This window comes from Pteronotus mesoamericanus, unplaced genomic scaffold (assembly GCF_021234165.1).
Source record: "Pteronotus mesoamericanus isolate MK-2021 breed Mesoamerican mustached bat unplaced genomic scaffold, CSHL_Meso_final contig_2, whole genome shotgun sequence".
Classification (NCBI taxonomy): Eukaryota; Metazoa; Chordata; class Mammalia; order Chiroptera; family Mormoopidae; genus Pteronotus; species Pteronotus mesoamericanus.
Genome location: NW_026555084.1, coordinates 15,040,299 through 15,058,802, shown reverse-complemented (window position 1 = coordinate 15,058,802; position 18,504 = coordinate 15,040,299). Strand labels below are relative to the sequence as shown.

The 18,504-nt window shown below is 58.7% G+C and overlaps 1 protein-coding gene across 1 annotated transcript in view; it reads left to right on the top strand.

Moving 5' to 3' along the window:
* The window catches only part of TCOF1 (treacle ribosome biogenesis factor 1), a 34,219-nt gene extending 16,064 nt beyond the window's left edge, over positions 1-18,155 (top strand). Inside the window, exons 15-28 of the mRNA XM_054568181.1 lie at positions 575-709; positions 923-1,096; positions 1,234-1,440; positions 3,863-3,973; positions 8,303-8,465; positions 9,727-9,848; positions 11,303-11,416; positions 11,726-11,969; positions 12,452-12,534; positions 13,017-13,197; positions 15,025-15,564; positions 16,204-16,301; positions 17,013-17,056; positions 17,724-18,155. Coding sequence (XP_054424156.1) covers positions 575-709; positions 923-1,096; positions 1,234-1,440; positions 3,863-3,973; positions 8,303-8,465; positions 9,727-9,848; positions 11,303-11,416; positions 11,726-11,969; positions 12,452-12,534; positions 13,017-13,197; positions 15,025-15,564; positions 16,204-16,301; positions 17,013-17,039 — 2,199 coding nt within the window. The 3' untranslated portion in view covers positions 17,040-17,056; positions 17,724-18,155. The remainder of the gene's footprint in view (positions 1-574; positions 710-922; positions 1,097-1,233; positions 1,441-3,862; positions 3,974-8,302; positions 8,466-9,726; positions 9,849-11,302; positions 11,417-11,725; positions 11,970-12,451; positions 12,535-13,016; positions 13,198-15,024; positions 15,565-16,203; positions 16,302-17,012; positions 17,057-17,723) is intronic.
* Positions 18,156-18,504: the final 349 nt, after the last annotated feature.

Sequence of the window (18,504 nt, the reverse complement as noted above, 5' to 3'; positions counted from 1 at the left end):
AATGTGGGGATTCCCTAGACTCAATGAACATTAGATTAAGTTGAAGGAAAATTCAAACCGCAATGGTGTTGTGTCTTGTTCTGTTCTCGCTACCTGGCTCCCACCTCATAGACTAAGTTGGCTGCCCAAGCTCCCGCTACTACCTCAGCATCCCAGGCAGCCAGAAGGAAGAAGACACGTTTCCTACGTGTGTGAGAAAGTCAAATGTGTCCTCAACTTACATTCCATTAGCTAGAACTTGTAATCTCATGGCCACCCAGACAGAAGGATGCCAAGAACACCTTTGCTCTGAGTAGTCTTGTGATTAACACTAAGAAAAGTGCTCACAATAATGAGTTTTAATGCTTATTACACACGGGGAACTGTTAGACACCACGAATCTCTCACTTAATCCTCTTTTACGGAGGAGGAAACTGAGACCCAGTGACATCAAATGATTTGCCCAGGCTCACACAGCTATCAAATGGAGGCACTGGAACCCAAACTCAGATATGTGCCTCAAGAATCCGAGTCCTTGGCTGACTGTCCTGCTGCACCTCACCTTTTCCCTTCCCTAATTCCCTTTTCCTTCCAGGCGAAGGCCTCAGTGAAACCCCTTCAGGCCAAAGCCACCCCAGCTTCCAGAGTGGCTTCAACCAAAGGGGCAGCATCAGCTCCTGGGAAAGTGGTCACCGCAGCTGCTCAAGCCAAACAGGGGTCCCCGGCCAAGGCAAGTGGGACCAGAAGCCCCAGGAGGTGCTGGGGCGTGGGGGGCGGCGGGGGGCGGTGCAGAGAGAAAGGCCAGGCCATGGCCCCATCCTGGACAAGGGCCCCGCACAGGCGGGAGCAGCCTCACCACCATCACACCACGGGTGGGGCTTAACCTGAAAAGAACCCTGTTCTCCACTTCTTCCCCCAATACTGTTACCTCCTTGACATTCAGGTAAAGCCGCCAGCGAGAACCCCCCGGAGCAGTGCCGTCTCGGTGAAGGGCCAGGCATCTGCGCCAGCTGTGGGGAAGGCAGCGGCTGTGGCAGCCCAGGCCTCAGGGGCAGCGGAAGATGACTCGGAGAGCAGTGAGGAGGAGACGGACAGCGAGGGGGCGGCACCTGCCCAGGTGGGGCCCGGGGCGGGCAGAGAGTGGCCCTGGGCCCCCCTCTGTGTCAGGGGTCCCCCACAGCACAGCTGCATATGCCCCGCCATCTCCTGTGTCCCTCTGCGCTCCCTTTCCTAATACTGTTGCTCTTACCCCAGGGCAAGCCCTCAGGGAAAACCACCCAGGTCAGGACTGCGTCGGCCCCCACCAAGGGGTCCCCCAGGAAAGGGGCTGACCCGATACCCCCTGCGAAGGCAGGGCCCGCGGCTGCCCAGCCTGGGAAGAAGGAGGAGGACTTGGAGAGCAGCAGCGAGGAGGAGTCGGACAGCGACGAGGAGGCGCCGGCAGCTGTGACCCAGGCTCAGGTGAGACCTGATGGGGAAGCAGCTACAGTGCCGAGCCGCCACCACCTCGGTCAGGACTTCGGCTCAGGGCCAGGTGGGGAAGGAAGACCAGAGTAAGCCTCTGGCTCCAGGGTATCTTACCGTCTCCTTCGGTGGAACCTGCTGTCAGACTTCCCCAAACCAAGGCCGCCCCGATGAAAGGTGTCCTATGTGCTCCTGTATCTACCAAGAGCTCTCACCGTTTGAGGGACACACCTGCCCCGTGGAAGGCTAGGCCAGAAACAAACTCCTGCCAAGGCACATGAGGCCAAGAATCCAAAGATGCCACAGCCAGAAAGTCACGGGGAGGCTTGGATGGTGCTGCAGGCACTACACAAGGCCCTGGGGAGCTGGGGGGAGCCGCATCCTTTTCCTGGGCCTGGGGTTTGACGAGAGGGAGTGAAGACCTGGCTTTTATTGGGGTGATTCTCCCTGTCCGCCTGCCAAAGGCAGCAGCAGTGGCCTTGTGCTGCAGAAGTTCATGGTAACAAACTCTAGGGCTTACAGGGCTCTGACGTTTAATGGAAATGATTGATAGAGGCCTAGTAGAGATGATAGATGGCAACTGACATTAAGCCATGATGTCACAAGAGACAAGAAGTGGCGGCAACTGGGCAAATTAGAGAGCCCTTGCCCCATCCCAGAGAGAGTCACTGTCAGCTCCAGCCACTCGTGACCTTGTAGAACTGCACCCTCTGTGCGGCTGTATCTTCCATTTCTTAAGGAAAGCTAGAAGTCCCTGTGCCAGGCCAAGCTCCATCCCCTGTTAGATTTGTTCTCTTCGTGAGTAAAACAAGCACCAAGAGCTCCTAGCACTAACCTCCATGTCAGTGCATCTGGCCAACTATTGAGCCCTCTGTCTTCCCGTGGAAGTAAAAGGAACAAAGATGTTTACCCTGCCCTTATACAAAGATGTTTATCCTGCAGCTTATAGCCTGTAGGGCAAGGCGAGATGACTGGATTTTGGGGGAATATTCTGGTAGTGTCTATCTGATGGAGCTGGGAGACTAGGTCTCTGAGAGGCCAGAGAGAAGATGGTAGAGCAGAGCTGGAAGGGAGACCTGGAGCTCCCCAGACCCAGGAGTGAAGACAGGCACTCCAGGGAGGGGCGGGGGCAAGTGTGTGCCAAGGCGGGGACCTGGGGTCGGCAAAGGCCAGCTGTCAGGCAGCAGGCACTTCTAGTGCTTGTTACCATTAACATTTACGGAGGCCCAGTTTCCCCAGCCACATTTTGGTTGTGCAGATTCCTTTTTCTTTTTCTTCTTAAATTTTAAATGAGTTGGCATATCTGTCAGGATGTCCTAATCTGTAGAAGAAAACCTCATTCATAAGAGCTTAGGTGGTACGGGGATTGGCTCTCTCGTGGTGTGAAGTCCCAGGTGAGGCTGCTGTACACGTGGCTCCTTAAGCACAGCATCGCTGGGGACCTTGATTTCCTCCCACTCCGCTTCACCTGCCTCGTTGTCACAGCAGGGCTGTGGCGTCGCCTGAAGAGCTAGCAGAGCCCCCAACCCACTTCACCTCTCCTGTCTTCTTGTCCAGATCTAAGTCACCAGCTTCCTCCCCCCTCCCCTCTCCCAAAGCCACTCACAAGGGGCCTGCGGTTCCCAGGATTGGCTGGGAGAAGGGGTCACCCTCCCCAGAGCCTCAAGCAGGAACCACCAGAGCAGAGCTGGGTTCTGTTAGCGAGGAAGACACCAGCACGGCAGCTGCGGTGTGCGTTTTAGTTGATCTATTTTAAAATTGGGAAATGGCACATGCAAATCAGGCTCTTCTAGCTTCTCTCAAGAAACTGGACACCTAGGCCGCACTTTGCTGGCTCTGCTGAGTAGTGAATGGTGGGGCCTTCGCGGTGTTTGGGAAGCGCGGAGCTGCCCTCTCCCTCCTCCTCTGGCCCCTGACTGCAGAGTCTTCGCAACCTGCCCCACTCATTTGTGCCGGGCCCGGCAGGAGAGGCTGGCCGCCAATGGAGCACCTGGCCAGCTCCAGCACCCGCTTTAACTGAGGTGGTACAGCCAGGGGCGCACCATGCCAGGGCCACTGGCTTCCCCCTGCAGCCTTTCCCCAGCCTGCTGGCCCCACGTGTAGATGCCAGGCCAACAGTGCCTAGTCCTCGGGTGTTGCCTTCTTCATGCACCCCCTTCAAGGTCAGAGTCAGCTCTGGCAGGAGGATAAGCAGGACACAGGCCTGTATTTCCAGTGGCTGTGGGCCATCCTGGGCCAGCAGCCCTTGTGTCCGCCCATCTGCCTTGTGTTCCCCCCCAACCCCTAGGCATGTGCTTGTAGGAAGGGGCCACGCTGCCTTCCCTGGGTTGCTGCTCGCTGGCCGTGGCTTCCTGGTCCCTCGGTTGTGCTCCCCATCAGCTAACATCCCCTCTTCCCCACCATGTGCTTGTCCCCGCAGAAGGAGAGTAACTCCAAAACTGCCGGAAGCAAGGCGCTGGCCCCAGCACCCCCGGAGAAGAACGCTGAGGGATCCTCGGAGAGCAGTGATGAGGAGCTGCCGGCGAGCCAGGTAGGCCGGACCTTCTCTTTAATGACACATGGGCTCAGGCCTGTGGGGTCAGGGCAGAGTGTTCCCATTTAAACAGCACTTCACAGTCTCCAGGGCTCTTTCCTCTGTTTTGACACATTCACTGTCACAGTAACCCCGTGAGGTGGGCGGCAGAGTGCCATCAAACACCCAGAGGGTGTAGGGTCAGAGCCGGCTCCCCTGCCACCAGCCCCGTGACCTGGGCACGCCTCACCATGCTGAGGCCAGGGGCAGGGGGGGTCCCAGGGGTGAGCAGGCAGGGCGGCATCCTCACTCCTGCGTCCGCGCCTGGCGCAGGCCCCCAGCACGCTGCCGGGACACAGGAAGCCTGCGCCTGAGCTAAAGGCATTTCCTGAAATTCTCGTGACCCATGAGAAGCGGAGGAAGGGGCGATCACTGGTCCTCAGGCCCCCCATGTGTCCCTGCCTCCCATTTGGGACCAAAAGTCCCCTCTGCAGGGCTCTCCGGAACCCCGGGGGCCTGCCCTGAGAGCCGCTCAAGCCCCTGCGGCCCACCTTCACATGCTCTGCTGCTCCGGTCACCCTGCCCAGGTCGTGCCCCGAGGCGGGACCGAGGCCACCTGTCCCCCCAAGTCAGAGGCCCGAGTCTGCTGGGCCAGTGTCCAAGCGTCCCTGTGAACTGCAGGCCTTCTGGCAGAGAGCACCGCCCTTTGTCCTCCTCCGGCCCCAAGCTCCTCGGAGATACTGGAGTTCTGCAACTCACAGACCAGCAGGGTCTCTCTCCGTCTCCCCTCACAGGTCGCACCACATGCTTATCTGACCGTCAGGAAGGTCAGAGGCCGCTTGCACGCCCAGCGGTGGGCCACTCACTGCCTTTCTCTTCTCAGTAGCACAGGTTGCACAAATTACCACTGAACCACAAGTAGTCCACCACTTCCTGTGTGCTGGGCTCTAGGCTCAGCCACAGACTTGCGTTACTCTGTTTAGCCCTCACAAGAAGCCTACTAGGAGGATAGCTCCTTCTATTTCCACTTTAAGGGGGAAGGAATGAGGCTCAGAGAAGGCAGGTGAACTGCCCCAGGGTGACATGGCCAATAGCAATAGACAGACCTGGCGTTGGAACTTTGGCCACCCGCACTCTGGCCCTGCCTCAGTGCTCGCCTCTCCAGGGAGGAGGCGAGCACGGCGGGGGCACCGCCCCGGGCCCTGTGGAGCCTTCAAGAGGCTGCCTCCTGCAGGACCTCAACAGCTGGCAGGGAGGGGGCCCCTTCCCCTTCTCCGCGGGGGCGGACTAACACAATTAAAATGAACATCATGCTTAAACTGAAACATTTAATTGGCACGTTAGTCCCGAAGGTTCTGGAGTCCCTATTTAAAAAGAAGGAAAAGAAGTTAGCAGTTTGTGCATTTCCCCCAGAGGATTCAGAGGGAAAGGCACAGCCTGGGAACCTGCTGCCTCCTCCGAACTGGGGGATTTTTAGCTGCTTAATACCCAGCTCACTAATTACAATTATTACTGTTATTGTGCTTTTATCCAGCGCTTTTCTATGGAGAAGTTTCGCTGTTTTTATTATTAGCCCATCAGTGGGGGAAAGAGATCAATGCCAGGGTGGGAGGTAGATAAGGGATTGTGGCTGCGTTTCCAGGCTGCCCCACTGTGCCTCAGTCTCCCTGCCCGTAGCAGATGGGGCCGTCCTCTTACGTTGAGAGAAACTTCACAGGGGTGGTCTGTTGCACAGCCCATTGGACTGGCATTGACCCCAGGCCAGGATCTACACTGAGGCTTGGCATACCTGCCACATTAAAGGCATTGGCCTTGCCCTCAAAGCTTTAGATTGAGCACAGAGAAAAAGAAGGCCTTGCCCCAATCCACATGGCTCAGTGGGCTGAGCGTTCAGGGCATGTGCCTGGGTTGCGAGCCAGGTCCCCAGTTAGGGGTGTGCCAGAGGCAACCGATAGATGTTTCTCTCTCACATCCCTTTCTTTCTCCCTCCTTTCCCCTCTCTCTAAAAATAAATAAAAATCTTAAAGAAAGAAGAAGACCCGAAAGAAACCAGATTAGGTTATTAAATCCGAGGATTAGCATCGTTGCTCCTGGAAGGAGCTCCAGTCTGGTACCTGAAGAGCTAATTTCTAGTCCTGGCTCTGACACCAGTTTACAGGTCACCCTGGGTGAAGCCACCTGCCCTCTCTGAGCCTCAGTCCTCTTGTCCCCTGGGATGAGGCCCCCATGGGCTTGTGACCCTCAGAGGCTCCAGGCCCCGTTCCAGCAAGTGGGGCTACTCAGTGCCCTGGGGTGGGGCTGGCCCAGGACCTGTAAACCAGGCGGTTCTGAGAGAGGCTCTTGGAGAAGACCTTCCCTGAGGAGCTCTGCTGCCCTGGGTGCCTTCGTGGCTGTGTCCCTCGCCCAGAGTCAGCGGCCTGGGCTGCTCAGCTCCTTGCCCTCACTCTGCCCCAGACCAGAATGAGGGCACGGCTGTGATGGGCTCAGCTCGGCCTGAGGTGGTGAGGGCTGCTCCCAGGGCTGGTGCTGCAGCCAGCAGACCCTGCAGTAGGAAGGGAGTCCCCTGCATCTCCTCGGGGCCCTCACTGCCCAGCTGCCCACGTGGAGGCGCAGCCAGACGTTCAAGCTGCTTCCGTTCAGGCTGCTTCACCTGCCCATGAGCCTTTTCTAACAAGCCCAGCAGGAGGGCTTTCCTCACCACCACCCCCCCGCCCCCCCCGCCCCGCCAAGTGTGTACTGTGCCTCACAGTCTCAAACACCCGAGCCCCACTGATGAGTGAGTACACGCTGGCATTACCAACAGGTGGGAAACTGAGGCACAAAGCACAGGGGCCTGACCACACAGTGAGGCCATAGCAGAGGTGGGATGAGAAGCAGGTCTCAGCCATGGTCGCCGTGTGCCCCTGCACGCCCCAGAGCCCAGAGGCCGGGCGGGCGGTGTGGGCCGCGGAATGAGGAGGAGGCGGCTCTTGCTGCCGAGCTGCTTTAGCATCCCAGACGCTATTGTTTTCCTCGGTGGGTTCGCTGCCTCTCCTCATCCCCAACAATCTGTTCCTCTGTCTTCTCGCATATATATAGTTTCCCCCTCCCTCAGCTGTAAGCCTTCTCCCACTTTCCATCCTTCTCTGTTTCATCACGTGGGCAGGAAGGCTCTGGAAGCGGCAGATCCGAGCAGCTGCGGGGGAGGCTGTTTGGCAGGGGTAGCAAGGGTCCGGGCCCAGCAGAGCTTCCACCCTCAGGCGGCACCTCTCTGCGATGCTGTTCACTCTTCCCCTCCCTCAGTACCGCGGGGGCGAGATATGGAGTCAGGCTCCAAGAGTGGGCAGGGCGGTGTCCTGGAGGAGACCCGGGTCCCAGACAGTGACCTCACAGCTCCCTCCTGCTGCCCTTTGTCTCCCCACTGGACCAGACCTGGCCTTGGGGGAAGGGAAAGCAGGCTCCCTGCCCCCTCCCACCCCCCCCGGCTGGTGGCTTCGTGTGCAGCACGTACAGCAGTCACATTCACCAGAGCTGTGGTTCCCAGGCGGGTGCGCAAAATACTAGGGAGCTGCTGCTGGCTTCTTTTTTCTCCCCTTTGAATGTCTTACTGGAAAATTTAAAACACACCCACAGACCAAGAAAGAGGACCCCCACCTACCCTCCCCAGCCTCAGCAGTTCTGAACTCAGGACCAGGCCCATTTCACCCAAACCCTCCACTCAGCTGATGACTTTTTTAAAAGTACAACAATAGTACAATATCACACCTAAAAGGCTGAACTGCCCAGTCCCCGTTTCCCACATTGTCTCATGAATGCTTTTTGTTTTGTCTTGTGTGTTCAAATAAGGGGCCACGCTGCTCTGGGGCCTCTTAGTGTTAACCTGGTGGTTTTTCCCCGGCCAGTTTATTTGTTGAAGCCATTGGTCGGCGTAGCTGTGTTGCTACATCTTGGGCCACAACTCAGTAGGCTGCATCAGAATCCGGGGTGGGGACAACTAGACTCAACAGCTCCCCGGGTGGACGTATGTTGTGACCATGCAGCGGGCATCAGTCTCTGAAGTCAGCTGGGTGTCCTTGGGCAGCTCCCTTCCCCTCATCTGCCGACCTCAGGGGTTCGTGGTGCCGGTTAGGTGGGCTCCTGGGAGCTGTGAGGTGCTGTGCTGGACGTTAGCAGGTGTGCGGGCAGGGGGCGGGGAGCGGGGAGCGAGTGCCCCAGGCAGCCGGAACGGCCTCTGTCCGGCTGCCCCAGGCGTGCAGGGCCCCTTGCCTTGTAAAACCCTTCCCTGCCTCTCTCCCCGTCCCTTCTCCCCCTCCCCCTGGCCCAGCCTTTAATCATTGGGGGGGGTGTTTTTTGTTTTTGTTTTTCAAGGTGATTAAAACCCCTCTGATTTTTGTCGACCCTAATCGCAGTCCAGCTGGCCAGGCTGCAGGCGCCCCGAGGAAGGCCCGGGCCTCGGAGAGCACGGCCAGGAGCTCCTCCTCAGAGAGCGAGGATGAGGATGTGATCCCCGCCACGCAGTGCTTGACTTCTGGTGAGCGTGGGGGCGAGCGTGGACCCGCCACAAAGGGCTGAATCCCCTGCTGCAACCCCTGGGCTCAGTTGGGAGGGGCTGCCCCGCACATGCCCTGAAGGCAGAGGATGCTGGCAGGGTCACCTAGCAGGTTGTTGGTCAGGAAGGGCTTAGGACAAGGTCTCTGGGCACTGCATTGGCTCATCCGATGAGGGGCTGGCTCAGGAGAAATATTTGCTGGGGCTTCTCCATGCCAGCCCTAGTGGGTACAGCCCAGAAGAGAGGCTCCGTGTGGCAGGGATCAGGTGTCTGTATGGTCAGGATGAGCTTTGTAACAGCTGCCTGCATGAGCATGGAGAGGGCTGTGAGGTGGTAGTGAGTCTCCCATTCCCACTGGCATGTAAAGGGGGTTAGGTAATCCCTAAACCCTAGACGCCGCAGGGAAGTTCTCTCTATCAGCGGAGACAGGACCACATCTGGGATTTCTTTGATATTTGAGAATCTGATTCTACCAGTGATAGCAAGAAAATGGTGGATTAGTATTACTTTTATGACATCTTTTAATAGGGATATTAATACCTAATTTTGGTAGGCCAAGTGAGAAATACAGACTAGTACCAAAGAAAAAAATGTTACCTGTGGCCCCACCAGAATAATTACTGTTAAAATTTTACAGCTGATAACTTTACAGAAACCTGAGCTATATCCATGGGTTTTTAGTGAGACCCTGTTGTACATGTGCTCGAAAACCTTTACTTGCTAATACTGTGACATCACATATTCACAGCGTGATTCCTGCTGGCTGCAAAGCAGTGCTCTGGGTGGGCATGCCGCAGTTTTTAGCCAGGGCCATGTTGGAGGAAGCTGAGGGTTTGTTGGGGCCGTTCTTTGGCTTTTGTACTTAGTGCTACAGTGAGCACTGTGTAGCTGAGCCTTGGCAGGGGACCACGGTGATTCTCACAAGAGACTGTCAACTCCACGGAGAGTCGCAGCAGCTGGGCCAGCCGAGAGGAAACATCTCGGCTCGGAGAGCTGAAGCGTCGGGAGGGGATACAGAGAAAGCCAGGGTCACTGGCCCAGCAGCCACGTGACCTCCCTGGGCCTGTGACATGGAGATGCAGCAGCTTGGATGTCTTGGGGAGGACATTACACAGGCTTCCACTGTATAAGCCCTGAGCAGTGCGCTGAGTCCCGGGAGGGCTGGTAGATCGGGTGTTGCCACCACTGAGGAGGCTGCGGGGCTTCTGTGTCCTAATGGGCACCTCATCCCACTCCATTTCAGCCATTAGAACCAATGCGGTGTCCACACCTGCAGCCCACGCAAGGACAGCCCTCGGAGCCAAAAGCAGTGAGGTGTCCAGTCGGGTGACAGGAGGCAAGAAGCAGGAGGCACCTGCCCCTCAGGTATGTGGCGGGCAAGGGGTTGCTGTGTGGGCCAGCAGGGTGAGGAGGCCCCCCGCCCTCATCCTCCGCCCCCTCCCCCCATGTGTACACACACGTGTTGCTGTGGGCGCGGCAGCCTGCTCTCACCACGCCCACACCTGGGAGCAGCTGTTCCTCGCAGCCGGAGCTCTCCTGGCCCTCTGGCCACACGGTACCCAAGCTCCCGGGTGACCCTGGAGTGGTCAGGAGCAGTAACCCGGGAACGTGGCACCGCGCAGAGCCACTGCCGCCCTGTGTCCCTCATCAGGCTTTCTAACATGGCTGGGCTTTTGATTTGTTGGTTTGTTTCCGGCCCCCCGCCAATCCTGAGAGGCCAAAAATGAAAGTCTTCCTTTTTTACTGTTCCTAGTAGTGACTTAACTTCCCAACCTTCACCATTTTCAATGCGTTTTTCTTTGGTCCTCGCCTGAATCTAAAAACAGCAGGGAGAGTTCATGGCTCCCAGTCCGTTGCTCTTTGGGCCTCACCAGTTCGTTTCCCTGTTTCCTCACCCCGTCTTTCAGAGCAAACAGGAGAGAGTTGGGGGAGGCCGGGACAGAAGTTGGGCCCCCTCAGCTCAGAGGGGCTCCTCACAGCTGGGCAGGTGTCTGGGCTGTGGGCACTGCATCCACTCGGCCAGCAGATGGTGCTGAGCCTCTGTCCATGCCGGGCGCTGGGAATGTAGCAGGGACAAGACAGGGAGGTCGCTGCCCCTGTGGGGTTTCTGCGTGAGGTTCCGTGGCAGCCACTACAGAAGGAAACCGGAAACAAAAGTACTCACTAACTGGCGTGTGGTTTGAAGGAAGCAGCGTTAACTGGAGAACGATGGGGGATGAGCTGCTTTAGAAGGATGGGCAGGGGAGGCCTCCCCGAAGGGGGGTGTGGAGGCAGGAGGAGCAGCCCGGTGGGCAAGCGGGGGAGCACTCCAGGCGGGGACACCTGGTGCAGGGGCCCTCTGGGAAAGTGCGAGGGGGTCAGAGCGCTGGAGAAAGCAGCATGGGGCAAGGGCTGCATGGCCCCCAGAGGGCAGCTGGGGGCCAGGTTTAGGGCGAGGAGGCATGCCCAGCTCTCTCTCCCTAATTGCTGGCGGGTGTGGGAAGCAGGAGTGGCACGAGGTGGGCTGTTCAGGAGGCTACTGTCGCCACCAGACTAGAGGCTTGTCCCCAGCAGAGGCTCAAGTTGAGTGGTGGGCGCTGCTCGTGTTTTTGGAGCCTCTGAGAATGATGTGATTAGCTCATCACCCAAAGCCTGGCCCTGTGTCCTGGGCAGATGTTGGCATGGCCCCTTCGACCCCCTCCTCAGTCCCCACTCCAGCCCCATGGCTCCTTGCAGATACAGATCCCCTCCCACCCCAGCAAGACGAGATCTGACCAGGGTGTGTCAGTGGTGACACCTGAGAACCCAGGAGTCTCAGGGCCGCCTTTGGCTGTCCACAGGTGACAAAGAGGAACCTGGCTAACCTCCCGCTGACCCAGGCCGCCCTGAAGGTCCTTGCCCAGAAAGCCAGTGAGGCCCAGCCTCCTGCTGCCAGAACCCCATCTTCGAGTGGGGTGAGCTGGGGAACCCCGGGGTCCAGCCCTGCCCTGGAGGGAACAGCAATCAGAGGCACAGAGGGTAGAGGGAGGCCCAGGCAAGGGCCCCAGGTCCAGCACCAGCACTGGCCCGCCCCGTGTCCTCCACACACGTGTGCGCTCGCATCCCGGGCCACGGCTGCCGTCGGAGAGGGCTGTGGTGGGGTTAAGTGAGGCCTGTACGCGAAGCAGCCCGCCCGGTGTCAGGCCTTTAACTGAGGTGTTGAGTAAGCATCAGATCTTATTTTCCCTAATTTTTCCTTTCATTTTCTCCTTTCACCCAATTAGGTTGATGGTGCTCTGGGAACAGCCCCTGTGGCGAGTCCCCAGAGCACCCCTGCGAAAGCCAGAGGGGCCAGCAAGCTCAGAAAGCCCAAGGTTCCTGCGGTCCAGCCGGCCACAGCCCCTCCGCGGGGACGCCCTAAAGCCAAGGCCCCTGGGACCTCAGATGGCAGCGACAGCAGCAGCAGCTCTTCAGGGGACGAGGAGGATGCTAAGAGGCCCCAGATGGCCCTGCTGACCCACAGGCCAGGTGAGGGTCTCAGGGGGAAAGGCTGGGTGGCCCCGAGGAGGGGAGAGGTAGCCGGTGGGGCCCTAGGCTCAGGCCTCTGCTCTGTGTCTCCGCTTGCTCTGCCACCTTGGCCCGGTCATCCCACACTGGGCCTCAGTCTCCCCATCTGTACAACCCCTTAAGGAAGTTGGTCCAGACTCCATCAAAGTCCCTTTGGTGCTGCTGTTTGACCGCTCCCAGCTCTTTGGAATCAGACTCCCATAACAGACTCCACCAAAATCCCAGGGCCAACCCACCCCTACCCCAGAAAAACAAAGAAGGGTAAGGGGGCTTCGGCAATTAGAATGGAAGGTTCTGGCATTCGGGTGTCTCGCCTGGAATGCTGTGACCGTGGACAGGAGGGTGAGGCGTGCAGAGGGGCCCAGCCCTCCCAAGGGCTCTGTCTCACCCCGTGGCAGGGCGCACCCGGGGCTCCCAACAGGACGCCTGTGCTCCTCCGGTAGGTCCAGCGCCCTCCAGAAGCGAGACCGTGGTGGAGGAGACCACGGCAGAGTCCAGCGAGGGTGAGGCGGTCGCGCCCTCCCAGGTAACAGCAAGGGGGAGGGCTGGCAACCTCAGGGGTTCTGGGCCAGGAGCCCCCGGTCAGAGGTCTGGGCCCTTCTTCCAGGGGCCCTGGGCAGGGTCCTATCTGTGGAGCCGGGCTGTCTCTTCCCTCGAGGCCCCATTTCAGCATGAAGCCATGAGTAGCTGACGCTTGGAGTCTGTACCCTGATGTGAGGTGATTCCCAGATAAAAACACTCCTTAACAGATGGGATCTCTTTTAAGGTTATCCTCTGCACATGGCAAGCGCTGGTGATTTTCCATTTGCATTAGTAATAAGAATACTTCCTTTTTAAATGCGCCTAAAATATGTACTCATTAAAACAGAACAGGAGGTACACACAAAGAGCTGACGTCCCCACCACCCAGGCCGACGGGGCTGACTCGATCTTAGGGGTCGCTGGGCCGGCTGCGCTCAGGGGCTGGTGGGGTGGGATCCCGGCCTCTTTCACACTGGGCTTCTTCAGTCTCTCCTCTCAGGTTATGTGACCCCTGGGCTGACTCCAGCCAATTCCCAGGCTGCAAAGGCCACTCTGAAGCCAGCCCCCAGCCCCTCGGGTTCCTCTCCTCCGGCCACCAGTGATGCCCCGGATGGCAAGTGGGAAGTGGGGCCCCAGCAAGCGGCAGGCACCATGGCCCCTAACCCAGGTGAGTCGAGGGCCGCAGGAAGGACACAGCAGGGCATGGGGGGACAAGGCAGTGGCCTCCTTGTTTCCCTCCCTCAGATAGTCCCACCGGTGTGGTCCCGTCTGTCACCAGGGCTTCGCCCAGTGGGGCCTGGCTCCTCTGCTCGGGCTTCTGGGAGGAGACCCCCGCCATAGCGGAAGGGCACCCTGACTTGCAGAGTGTAGAACTGGGCTCTCTCTAGCTGACCCTGTTGACCTTTCTTCCTAACAAGTGGGCTTATGGTGTGGGATCTAGGGAGTCAGGGAGCTCAGATGAAAGACAAGAGCCACATCAGAGAAGTCTCTAGCACATGGTGAAGACCCCAGATGATGGGCTGACTTTCTCCGAAGCTTCAGACGAGCCCCTGGTCACTGGTGGCCTCTCTGTCGTAACAGGGCAGGGGCCGGTGCGAGCTGTTGGTGTCCGGATGTGGCACACACAGAGGAAAATAGTCACATGCTGTCTCAGGGGCAGACTGGAATGCCTAGGTCATCCAGCCTAGGGCATCTGCCTCCCTGACTCCGCCAGAGCCAAGGGATGGGCATCTCAGGTGGGCACACCTGGGATAGCTCTCGGGGCACCCCAGCCTTGGTGCTGTGGGTATTTGTAAACAGGAAGCAGAGACGAGGACTGCGGGGAGAGAGGTTGTCAGGCTGCCTGTACCGTCCTCAGTTTCCCCTCCACCCAACTCCGGCCCTTGCTAGGAAGCACCAAAGGACTGCGCTGGAGCTCTGCCTGAGCTGGGGCACCCTCTGCTCGGCCCGCTCTGCCCACCACAGCTGGAGCCAGGGCTGCCGCAGGCCTGCCTGGGGCCCACTGCCTGCTGCCAGGAGAGTCCCGGCCTCGGAACCACCGCAGGGCCGGGCCACCAGGCACCTCTCAGAGCCCAACGTGTGGGAGGGCTATGCCCTGAGGCCCACATGGAGTGGGGACCTGCCAGCCGCCGGGGAAGTTCAGGTGGTGTGGGACGGTGCCACGGTCCCACGGTCCCTGGGCTTTTGGCTGCGGCTTCCCCGGTGCCAGGTCAGAGGAGTGTGCGCTCACTCGCCTCCCTGGCCTTCTCTCTGTGAGAGGCAGTGGTGTTGGGCCGACATTTTAGAGGTGGCTGTTGGGGGGTTTGACACGTGCAGTCAGTACGGTTATCAAATAAGAGCAGAAGCATGGAAAATTCTAAACAAAGGCTGCACCAGCAGCCACTCCGGCAGACAGAAAGCCTGCTCAGTCAGCAGCCACATGCGCACGCCGCCCCCGTCAACCCCAGGCCGCCCAGACTCCTGGGCGGGGAGGGCCGTGGGCCCACTGTGCACAGACGGACGTGCATTGAGTGGCTGCGTGGCCATCACATTTCTGTGACTCTGCAGTATAGAATGGGGGGCCTCACTGTTCCTCTAACCTCTCATTTTACAAACGGGGGAACAGGCTGTGGGAGGAGCAGGGTCATAGAGCAAGTTAGTGGTAGTTGGACCTGGAACCCGGGCCTCCTGCTTCCTGGCTCAGGACTTCTGACTGGACGACACCGTCTCCCTCCTATCTGACCTTTCGTTGTGTTGACAGATTTCAGGCCCTTTCCTTAACACTCTGGAGTCAGGTTCCCTTCCCAGCCTGAACTTGAGATTTTAGTGTGAAGGAGCAAAGCACAGAGCTCTAGATTAGAAGGTGGCGGGAAGGTGTGGGCTAGGCGACCTTGTGGGAGAAGAGTGACCGTTATCCAAGGAGGCCAGTCCTGTCCCTGGATCCCCTTGGCTCTCGTACCACGAGCAGTCTGTTTCCCAGTCCCCCAGATCCATGTCACAGGCCCTCTCTCTGCAGGCAAAAGAGAGGCTGGCACCACGGCTCCAAAGCCCCAGAAGCCCGGGAAGGGAGCTGGGGACCTCCAAGCCTCGATGCTGGCACTGCAGAGCGACATCACCCGGCGCCTCCTGAGTGAGCCCTTGCCCCTGAGCGAGGCCCAGGTCCAGGCCTCGGTGGCGAAGGTCCTGGCAGAGCTTCTGGAGCAGGAGAGGAAGAAAGCCACAGAGGCCGCCAAGGAGAGCGGCAAGAAGAGCCACAAGCGGAAGTTGTTGGGAGACCAGGTGGCCGCCAGGGCTCCCAAGAGCAAGAAGAAGAAGCAGGTGGCGGCCGGGGAAGGCGGGGAGGGTGCCTTTTCCTCAGAAAAGGCCCCCAGGACTAGCAAGGGGAAGTCTAAGAGACACACAGCGAGTGGTGACAGCAAGGAGCAGAAGGAGAAGGAGGCTCCTGGCTCCCCAAGCACCAAGGACAAGCCAGAAGGAGAGCCGGAGACGGTGAAGGTTGAGGGTGGAGACCAAGCCAACCTAAAGAACAAGAAGGAGAAGAAAAAATCTGACAAGAGTAAGTGGCCGTCTGCAGCCCGGCCCTACCCTGAGGGCTGTCCATCACCACACAGGCGGGGCAGGCCCTAGGCCGCAGCTGAAGGGAGAGGCTGAGAAACAGTTGTGTCCAGGGTCACGGTGGGCGGCTCCTGGCAAAGCCGGGACTGTACCCCAGAGCCCCTGGACCTGCGCTGCCAGGGAGACCCCGGGGCTGCAGGGCGTGCCTGCTCCCTCAGCCGTACGCACCCCTGCGCAGCATCCCCCTCCCCGAGGGGAAGCCGCCCCTCACTGGCCTCTGCGCTAGAATCCGCGCACAGTGGGGCCTCATTTAACCTGTATTCCACGTGGGGTTTCATTCCCACTTTACAGGTAGAAAGTGTCTTAAATAACATATATATGTTTTTAAAAGTGAGTTAAAGAAAAATAGTAATGCTCCAGATAGGCCACGTATGGGGCAGAAATGATGAGGCCCAGGCAGGTGGTGACAGGCCTGTGGGCGTATTTCCATGGCTCCCCTGGGTGTGGGGAGACCCGGGGACCAGCATCGGGAGGAGCGACTTCTGGGATCCCTGGAGACCTACCCTGCGTATCTCCCGACATTGACCCCAAAGCTTAAGCTTAACATTTGTTGTTTAGGAAGTTTACTTTCTTCCCTCAGAAAAAAAAGACAAGGAAAAAAAGGAAAAGAAAAAGAAAGCAAAAAAGGTCTCAACTAAAGACCCTGACTCACAATTACAGAAAAAAAAGAAGAAAAAGGTAAAGGGAGTTCCTGAGGGTTTCAGGCCAGCAAAGGGACCCAACCTGCGATCAGCCTCCCAGGCTGCGTGATCAGCCCCACCCGTGCATGGCAGCAGGGCAGGAGCCAGACCAGGTTCCTGCCCCCTTTCGGGGGGGGGCGGGGCGGGGCGGTGAGTTGTGACACTAGAGAAGAGCCACCTCAAGGAGGGACAAGGTCTGTGCGTGTAGAAGTCACAGAAGCGACCCTGCCTTGTCTGTGAGGTAGAAGGATGTTCTTGGGACTGGGAGGGGAGGAGACCCCCAGGAGACACAGAGGCTGGTGCGGGCTCCAGGTGAGAGGGGAGCCGCTCCCTGGGGTGTATGTGCCCCAGCTGGCCGGGATCCCCTCCACAGAAACGCTCGCCCTTGTCTGCCTCCTGGGTGACGGAGGCTGCTCACCTGAAGGCGGGGGCGGGGAGACTCGGCACCTGTAGAGACGAAGCTCTCACTGGCCCGCAGGCCCTCAGTTGTGTTCAGAAAAGCTGAGCGTCCCCACGGCACAGTCCTGGCTCCTTCCTGGAGGGCATGTGGGGCACTGTCCCTGTCCTCGGGGATCCCTCTGTACCCAGCATCTGTTCTTGGGGGGCCTTGTGTCCTCAGGAGCGAACCCTCGCCTGCCCTCCTGGTGGGGGCGGCATGGGTGGGGAGACACTTCAGGTACAAGACCCTCTTGCATTTCTCTCCTCACAGAAGAAGACGGCACAGCAGACTCTCTGAGGGGCACGAGGTGACAGGTACGCTCCCGGCCCAGGGACCCTCGCTGACTGTGCGACCCCCGGTGAGGGTCGGAGGGCAGCTCCAGCGTTGCCATGGTCCCAGGGAGCCAGGCAGGACCTGGAGGTGGTCCCCGAGGGAAAGGGGTGGAGAAAGAGGTTCCGTCCCTAAGGTCAGTGCGGCGGTGCCAGGAGCTGGAGCTGCAGGGCAGCCAGGGCGATGGCTGGCACTCCCTGGAGGCAGCACTGCAGGTTCCCTCGCAGGTGGGCCCTGGGATGGGCCCCTTTGTGGATGAGGATAAGGCCTGAGCTCCGTCTCTCCCTCGCTGCTCTCTGCTTCCTTTTCCTTGGGCTCATTAACCTGAGGGCATTTGTTTGTGGGAAAGAAGGTGGTTTGCCCAAGACGAGCCATTTCAGTGGACCTGTGCTCCCCAGGTGGTGGTGAAGGGGCTAAGTGCTCCGCGCGGTGGGCCGTGCAGAGCCTGCCTGGGCTGGGGGCAGGGCCAAATGGAGCTGGGCAAGCGTCCGCCGGCCTTCCGGGCCGTGGCCAGGGCTACAGGGTCCGCTGGGCTTAGCTAATGCCCGTCCCCTACGTCCACATGCCAGGCTTTGATTTGATTTGATTTTCTTTGATGGAGACAAAAGTCAGTAGACCTCTCATCTAGATAGATGTGTTTCCTCTCCCCAGGGATTCCTTAACCAAGCGGTGCACAAGGCCTCTGCCCTCGGCCCACCATGGATTGGAATTGAACTTTGAATTTCCCCTTCCTCCCCAGAAGAAGACTGCCAGCCGCAGTGTTCGTGCTGGCCCCGCCATGAGCCCTGCAGAGGCTGGTCTGAGGAGGCGCAGGAGGAGGAGGAGAAGGGAGTGCGCCCAGTTCCGTGACTTCCATTCACTGACCCCGCGCTGACCTGTCCTGGCAAAGGACACTTCATACAGATGTGTACAGTATATATATATTTTTTTAAGTGACCTGCCCCTCCCGCCTCAGACCCAACATGCCGGGAGGCCTTGGGACCTTCCACCTCTTTCCCCTGCAGACCCAGTGAGGCCTGGCCTGCTGCTCCTTCCCTGTCCCTGGTCCCTGGCTGGTGCTGAGGACTTGTCCTTTTGTCAGTTTTTTCCCCATTTTGTGCTTTTGTAAGAACTCATAAAATAAAAGACTTAAAGGAACGGTGCAAGTTCCAGTGCTCCTGGGGCAAAGATTTTGCAGTTCACTTATTCATGGAAGGGAGTCTGGCTGACACTTGAAGGTCAGCAAGCCATTGCTCAGGATTTGTTCCTGGCTGCGTAACGAGGCCCTGGGATGCTGTGCTGAGTGGGACAGTTTGCCTCAGTTAAGTATCTAGGGCTGAATTGGGATGGGGAAGGCTTCCTGGGGGAGGAGACATAACTAAGGGGGAGCTTAAATATGGTCATGGTTGCCAGATGCTGGGGTGGGCCAGGCAAACACCCAGAGGCAAGAGAT